Below are 8,252 nucleotides of genomic sequence, written 5' to 3' on the forward strand. Positions count from 1 at the left end.
AAATATAATCTGTATTTAAAGAAACTATCAACTAGTAATAAGTAAACATACTAGTTAGTATAAATAGAAGTAAGAACCATGTAATAAGTTAATATTAAGAGTATAAATAAAGAGTAGACATTTCTTTATATTCTTTTGACTCATTTTTACTTATGTTAAAAATTAACTAGCTCGTTGGGCGGTACGGCCGCCAGTATGCCGGTGCAAGCCTTTTGAATGGCTTCTACGTCTGGATAACGCTTTCCTTTCATATTAAAATGCATTGTTCTTAAAATGAAAAAGTCGCACGGTGCCATATCAGGTAAATACGGTGAGTGCTTAATGGTTAAAATGTGATTTTTGGTCAAATAATCGGTAACAAGCGTCGATAGATGAGACAAATTGCCAAAAATGCCATGAAATTTTCACTAAACAATCGATTAAGATAGCAGTTTCTAGCTAGATTCAAAAAATCATGTTTACTTTGGAACGCACCTTGTATACATGTGTATAATAAAGAAATGTTCACAACTCAATTATACCTTGAAAAATGTTGGAAAGTATCACGCGAAAATACAAACATAGAAAAATCGTTGAAAATCCTACATATTTGGTGTTTAAGATGTGGCAATGCTCGTTTTTCTCATAATTGTAAACAATCTAACCTTTTCACCGATGAGTGTGCTGTTTTGGTGATTTTTAAATTAATAAGTATAATAATAAATATAGCTGAAATATAACAAAATAATAGCGAAATAYGAACTTATTTCAATGTTTAGAGTGTATATTTAAATATGCAAAGTGAAAAATATGAAATTTAGTGAAACATTGTTAGCAACATTATTTTTGCCTGTCCTTCTCCCCTATTCGTACATACCCCATTTATACCGAAATTCATTCAATGTCATTTCAAAAATTTTATATAAGTTTGCAAACTATGGTCAAAGAAGTCGAAAACTCAAGCACTGATAAATAGATATGTATTTAGACAAACTAATTTATTATAAATACGAGCCATCTCAGAATATAAATTAAATATAAGAACTAAATTACCAAGTATTCTAAAGGAATGTACATATGTATATATTTTAATAACATACCCAAGCGGACAAAAATTGTGGAACTGTCAGTATCCAGTTGTTGGAGGTTTCATACTGTATATAGACAGRTAGTCTTTGCTATTCCGGCTTACATAAATATTTATTTGGGTCAACTTCTTTTTTGACTTCATGGACCAATGTTGTTAATTGCCTTTTTTCTTAACTAGAATTTTTATTTTTGGCTGTTTGATAAAACATTACTTTAATTTTTGGCTCAGCTCTTTGACAGTCCCGAAGAACCAATTGTTTAAACTGAATGAAGTCTTTAAGCTCTTACCGCTAGTGGGAGAAAAATTAAGACATTCGTTGAGCTGACAATATTGTCATTGTATATTGTGTATTGTCACACGACATAGGGTTGCTTTTAAATATACAGCTTAATACGTACATGTATATGATCGTTATACTGTCTCGGCTTTGTCTAATATAAGGATGTGCGAAGATGTTTCAAAAACCACTTATAAAAAAAATAACTATGAACTTTTAAAAAATCTCGTCTAGAATTCTGTCAAAATTTCATGACAATTCATAAAATAGTTCTCACGTTAGGAGAAAATGTAATCAAGTCTTACGCAACTGCTAAATAATAAATAAGAATGTGTTCCAAGATCCACGCTCAAATATTATTTTCCTTTTAAAATTATTAATAACTATAAGCTTTGTATGGTAAAATAAATTTTGTGCAATTACAATGATGTCATGGCCGTAGGTGTCTTACCTGCAAATTAGGCGACTCTGAACACAATGTGAATATGGCAAATTCCTAGCGATTTTATTGAAATCTTCTTGACAAACAGGGCAATGAGGATTTTTACAGTTTGGAGAATAACATTGTGGTGTTTTTAATGATGACAATCCAGCCTAAAGAAACACCAAAATAAAAAAAATAAAATTAATATATTTTTAAATATTATTCTTCGCCCTCACTTGTATTGCAACACTGAGTAAAGACTGAGTTGATAGTTGAAATAAACGATAGTTTTCATTTCGAAAATTTAAAACAAGATCGTTCCAGCGTGCTTCACTGAATAAGGTTTTGTATGGTTCGGTATCTGTAAATATAAGAGAAGATGCGGATTAAAATATGTGCAAAATATTATTTTCCTATAATATTATTTTTCTCCTTAGAAGCTTATGAATTTATAGACTATCAAAAGATTGAAAAATACAACGTAGCAAGATTAAATCAATGTCGCATTAAATTAAGGCCGGTATCTCACAAAACAAGCGAACTGACCATCTTTTCGCCATTGCTAATGTCGCCGTGAAAACCAGCACTCTTGAACAATAAAGATAGTCAAAGAAATCTTGCAATTAGACGTAAAACTTAATTAAAATTAAACAATACTACCTATTTATATAAAATACTACCTACTTATATAAAATCGCTGTCCAAATTATGATTCAAAAGGAGAGTTCATATTAAATACTATACTCAATATTAACTAATTGCTTATAACACCTATAGAGTGAAAATTCAGTGTTCGGCTTTTAACTTTTGTTTCATCATAATACGCTGCAATTAGTTTTATTTGAATATTTTACCACATGCTAGATATATTTATATTGAATATAATATACTACTTGCTAATATACTACTACTACGTTGCCTTTTAATTTAAATTTCGCGCGAAAACCCAGTCTTCGAAAATTTTTTTGTATTATTCTGACTGTCAATGATATGAAAATAATCATACGTTTGTCTATATGAAGTTCATAAAGTACATTCGTCGATGTTTACGATGAGTGAACTTATTCAAGAAAGAATTTTAATTAAATCTTGTGTGCTCAATCAAATTTTTGGTGTCAAAATATTCAGAATGTCGGAAAAGGCATTCGGAGATAGTTGTTTGTCGCGATCAAGTGTTGTTTGTTTGATATAAATTATTGGTTCGGAAAGAAATTTCGACAGAAAATGTTCATGCGATCATTGATACCSTCGACAATCTGATAAAACCATTAGTAAATTGTGTTATCATCAAATTTGACAAGTTKGAAAAATTAAATAGTCTTAGCTTGTTGGTTCGTTTATACAAATATTTAAAATGTATACAATTATATTATATTTAAGTGATAGTGATGATCAAAATAATGTCATTCGTCGTAGGCGAATATATTGAATATTTGAGGAATATTTCAGTAGACGTGTTGGAAATGGATGACTATAAGTGAGTTGAACTATTTAAGCTAAAAACCCTATTTTTTATTCACATGTGTACGTATGTACATAAGAAGTCCATCATCGGATAAACAAAAGGGCATTTATATACAATTTGGGGAAGTCCGAAAATGAATTTGAAAATGACAAAAGACAAGGTTGTCTTTCTCCAAAACTAAAACTTGCTGCATATCTAAGTTTCTTAGCTAAAGCCAGTTATCAACATTGCATTGGAAAKAACTTCAGTATTTAAATATGAATATGGCCAATCGACATTTTGTGTTGTATTAGATAAAGTACTCAACATTCTTGAGTACAGGCTATGTTCAAGATTCCATTGACATGACCGCCAGCGAGGTATTAGAAGCAAAAACATATTTTGTTGGAAAATCAAAAATTTATGGTGTGGCAATGATAAAGATAATGGTACCGTCAAGAGATAAACATCTGTATTTTAACCGCAAACGATTCTCAAGTCTGATGTTATTAGTTAGGCTTTTTCAAAATTAACTTTTCACTCAATATTCTATATACACGTATATGTTTTCATATATAGGCCTGTGACCACAAGATGCAAATACGATACGTTTGTGCTAAGTATCCCGGCAGTCGTGATTCTCATATAATATATTTGATATGAGGGATTTGAAAATCATTAGCACGTCAAATTATAGGAGAGGACATTCATATTTAATACTAGGTAAGAATAATTTGCTAAAAATGCTAAAAGTTTATACGAATGTACTAATCGAATATATATTTTGTAAAGGTGACAAAGACTACCCGTGGCTACCCTTGACTACCCTTCAACCGTGGCTCATAACTCCGTTTCAAGAACCAATAACTTGCACATATCATGCTAAAGGCCGATTTGTTATTGAGAAAACAATAGGTTTATTAAAATCGGTATTTCATTGTCTTTGTAGTGAACGAGAACTAACAATACATATGATAACATAAAAGAGTTAAACCTGGATACAACTGAAAATGTATATTCCAATGAAGATGTTGTAAGAATGATATGCACTGCGGACATAATTTTTCATACATCACTCAGTTTATCACAAAAACAGTTGTATCTTTTAAATAATAAACACTAGGGTATAGGTTTGTTCTAGCAATAATTTATCAAATARTATTAAATATAAATAAATTTTAAATTTTAAATAAATCTACAAAAATGGTATAATACTATAATAGCATTCGTGAGGGACAAAATTATTCACACACTTTTGTTTAACAAGAAAACTTATAATAAAAAAAATTAATTTGGTGGGCATACCCTTTTGTTTCAATACATCTTTCAGTCTATTTTGCATAGAGTAAACTAATTTTTTTTCACACTTGGCTCTATATTTTGCCATTCTTGTTGAAGAACTTCCTTTAGTTGCTGGATAATATTTTGCTTACTCACACGCCTACCGAGTTCATCCCACAAATGTGCTATGGGATTTAGGTTTGGAGTCTGTAGAGGAGTCGGAAGAATATAAGATAAATTGTATATGATCCACATACGCACGCCATGAGCAGTGTTTGGGGTCATTGTCCTGTTGAAAATAAAAGTGATCCCCAAGGTTTAGCTTTTGCGCGCTTTCTTTTAATTTATTCTTCGGTATTCTTTTTTACTTTTTATCTCCGCAATGAATACGAGATTTCCAACACCCACCGCTGACATAAAACCCCATACCATGATGCCGTGTTTAACTGTACTTATCGTGTTATTTAGCTCAATTATCTTTTTCAATCTCAGAAAGTTTTCTAATCCAACTGTTTTTATCAGACTGTTCTTGTGTATGTTCGTTCTGTTGCTTCATAAGCATGTTTAGAACTTTTAAAACATTGTCCTCCATCTTTTTTTGGATATTTATTTGCTCCTCAAGTAGACATATTTTGTTTATTTTGTTTTTTTTTTTGCGGTGTACTTTGGTTCAGGTGATCAGTATCTCGATTTGTTTCATTTGCTGGTTACACGGTAAAATGATATTTCATTTCGCATCTGGGGCTAGGGAGAAATTCCGTTCCAAAACATTGTATACCTTTCAATCCCTCTACTGATGTATTAAAGGAAAGTGTAGTGGACCTTCTCTTCGAGGGAACCATAGCGTTTAACTTTTCTGAAGTGTCTTCCCAAAAAGCATTAAAGTGCTCTTTGTTCAACTTCATAATATCCACTTATCCAACTTATCCAAATTATTTTTTTTGTGTGAATTTGTTTCTTCTCTCTAAATGACACATTTAAAATATAATTTAATGCGTCCTCAGCTATTTTTTTTACATAAATTCGTACATATGCTAAACTTACGATTGGTTCGTATATCACAAACATATTTCGAAAAACAATGTCGCTTTAACGACTGTAAAACAATGAATTATAACTACTTTGAGTGAACGACATAGATTTTCAAGAATAAATTAAGAATTTTAAAATTATAACAAAGTCTTACTATTTTCATAAATTGTATATATCTCTGCTATTTTTGCTCCTAATAGTACATATGGTATGTATTACCTATGCCTACTAAGGCAAAACATCAATGCTTTCGATATGATGTAACGAAACTTGACATCGATGTTATATAATGCATTGAATATATCACTATCAATRAAAGTATTACTTATTCTGAAAGTAATTAAGTTACATTTATGTATTTGCATATGTTTTGCAATATATACCTCTTTGCCATATTAATTTGAATTTTAACAGTTTTTATTAAAGTATTTAAAAATCATAGTAATTAGTAGTTTAAGTTTTTAAAAATACTCTAATACAAACTACATCAAAACTTATTCCATCTAAGTTTTTACAAACCCAAACATTATTTTTCTCAACTTTTCACAATTCATGTTTTATTATATTTCTTAGTTTGCTCATTGTTTGATTAGGTTTCGAAAATGAATGTTTGGATGGAACTTATGTAGCAACAATTGTTAAGTATTTGCAAGTTACTTTATCTAGTTTAGGAAATTGTGTAGGTAAAACGTTCCGAATTTCCAATGGATTTTCTGCTAGCTTTCTAACTGGAGTTCGCAAATATATAGACARCTCATCTGACATATCTAACAAATTATTTCCGTTTATCTTTAAATTTTCTTGATCTAACTTATGATGGTCAGTACGCATACCAAGAAAGATTGTATCATCAGAACTATCTGAAGCGTCCAAGTCGATCTCTTGGCGTTTGAAATAGTATTAACCCTAAAAATCCAAATACCAAATATATTGCCATTGAGGGAAGCAAAATTTTTGTGTGGGCATAGGTTACCATGAAATGTTCATTTGCAAAAAAGGCGTCAACCGGACAGGTTCGGACTATAGAAGCACATGTTTGTGTTCCTGAATAATTTAAAAATTAGAAGAGGATGACAATAATTATGGGTTAAGGGGAAAAGGTAGATAATCTATTATTTGGAACAAATGCATTTTAGGAAAACAATTTTTTCTTATTTTATATGGATCAAGACTTTAAACATTTTTGTATAATGTGAAATTAACAGCTTGTGGGTACTAAATTCAATTTTAAAAAAAYAAGTGCATGTACGTATGCTAATAATAATCATCAAAATGTTAACTAAACATATTCATTAAAATATATGTATTCTTACTATTTTCCTAATGTTAATGTAATTTTTAATTTGAATCATTTTTCTAAATTGCAATTTACGAAACAAAACGTGCAAACAGCAGACTCTGGTACCATGTGACGTATATATTGTACTAACATTGATGCGTCGAATAAAAACATCAATGCATCAGAAATATCAACCACCATTTATTACATCGAGATTAACAACCCTATTCATATACACTCACAAAAATTGATTGTATGTTTTGCAAATATTAATATTTTTAATTTTTAATATTTAGCGACCAGCCTCAGATTAACGACACCCTCTTTTGATGACGACCATGACAAACGAATTAGGGATTACGATACCTGGAATGTCCGGTCTTTTAATTGGGATATTGGCCATCCAAGAACAGCAATGGACGGGACAAGGACTGAGGCGAGTAGATCCTTGTGACATTTACTACAGTGGTCATATAAAGCTCAAATTTGGTGTGGGATTCGTGGTGGGAGTCAAACTCCGTCGCCGAGTACTGCTCATTCACCCGTCTAGCCACAGTTCGCATCAAAGCGAAGTTCGTCAATATATCGTTGATTTATGCCCACGCTCCGCCATGATATCGCAATCGTGCTAGGCGACTTTAACGCCAGGGTGGGCAAAGAAGGCACGAGAGTCTGTAAATTCACCCTACACGAGAAAACATCCCCAATTGGGTTGGGGCTGGTCGACTTCGCTGGGGCCCGAAATATTATTATCTGTAGTACTACTACATTCCAGCATAAGAAAATTCATCAAGCCTCCGGATCGCGAAGTCACCAACCCAGATCGATCATGTTGTGATAGACGGAAGACGCGTCTGCCGTGTTTTAGATGTGCGTACGCTCCGAATATTTCCAAAGGCGTTATCTATTATAAATATAAGTATTTACAATAAATACTTAACTTATTTAGTTCTAAGTATGAATAAAAATACATACATACATACATATGTATGTTTAAATAATAAGATTTTATTTTTTATTTATTAAATATGTTCGTTTGTATATGGATAAGCAATTTAACCATATCACTACTTAGCATCCACATCAGACATACATAAACAACCACCTTGATGACACCACACAACTCACCCCACCCCCACATTCTTGGAAAATTGAGAACAAAAAGGAAATGATGAAGTGATCACAKCTCTCATTGTAAGCGTTCGAAACGCAAGTCCCTTAAAAATTCAAGTCAATTATAAATCTTTACCTTTTTATTACAATCAAAAAGTTAGTGTATTTAAAATTATGAAAAAAAACCAGCATAGCCACATCTTAAAAACCAAATATGAAGGATTTTTTAGCGACAGTGTTTTCCTTATATGTACTTTCGGGTGAGTTTTTTTATCTTTATTAACTATAAAAAAATTCTTTCCAATATTTTTCAATATATATGAATAATACGTC

The 8,252-nt window shown here is 31.2% G+C and overlaps 1 protein-coding gene across 1 annotated transcript in view; it reads right to left on the reverse strand.

Moving 5' to 3' along the window:
* LOC108975319 (macrophage erythroblast attacher-like) overlaps positions 1 to 7,296 on the reverse strand; it is a 32,817-nt gene extending 25,521 nt beyond the window's left edge. The window contains exons 1-3 of the mRNA XM_018943706.1: positions 7,173 to 7,296; positions 2,007 to 2,131; positions 1,798 to 1,940 (exon numbers count right to left, since the gene is read on the reverse strand). Of these exons, the coding sequence (XP_018799251.1) occupies positions 1,798 to 1,940; positions 2,007 to 2,131; positions 7,173 to 7,263 (359 nt within the window). The 5' untranslated portion in view covers positions 7,264 to 7,296. The remainder of the gene's footprint in view (positions 1 to 1,797; positions 1,941 to 2,006; positions 2,132 to 7,172) is intronic.
* Positions 7,297 to 8,252: the final 956 nt, after the last annotated feature.

The sequence above is a fragment of the Bactrocera latifrons genome, unplaced genomic scaffold (assembly GCF_001853355.1).
Source record: "Bactrocera latifrons isolate USDA-ARS-PBARC rearing strain unplaced genomic scaffold, ASM185335v1 scaffold_636, whole genome shotgun sequence".
Lineage (NCBI taxonomy): Eukaryota > Metazoa > Arthropoda > Insecta > Diptera > Tephritidae > Bactrocera > Bactrocera latifrons.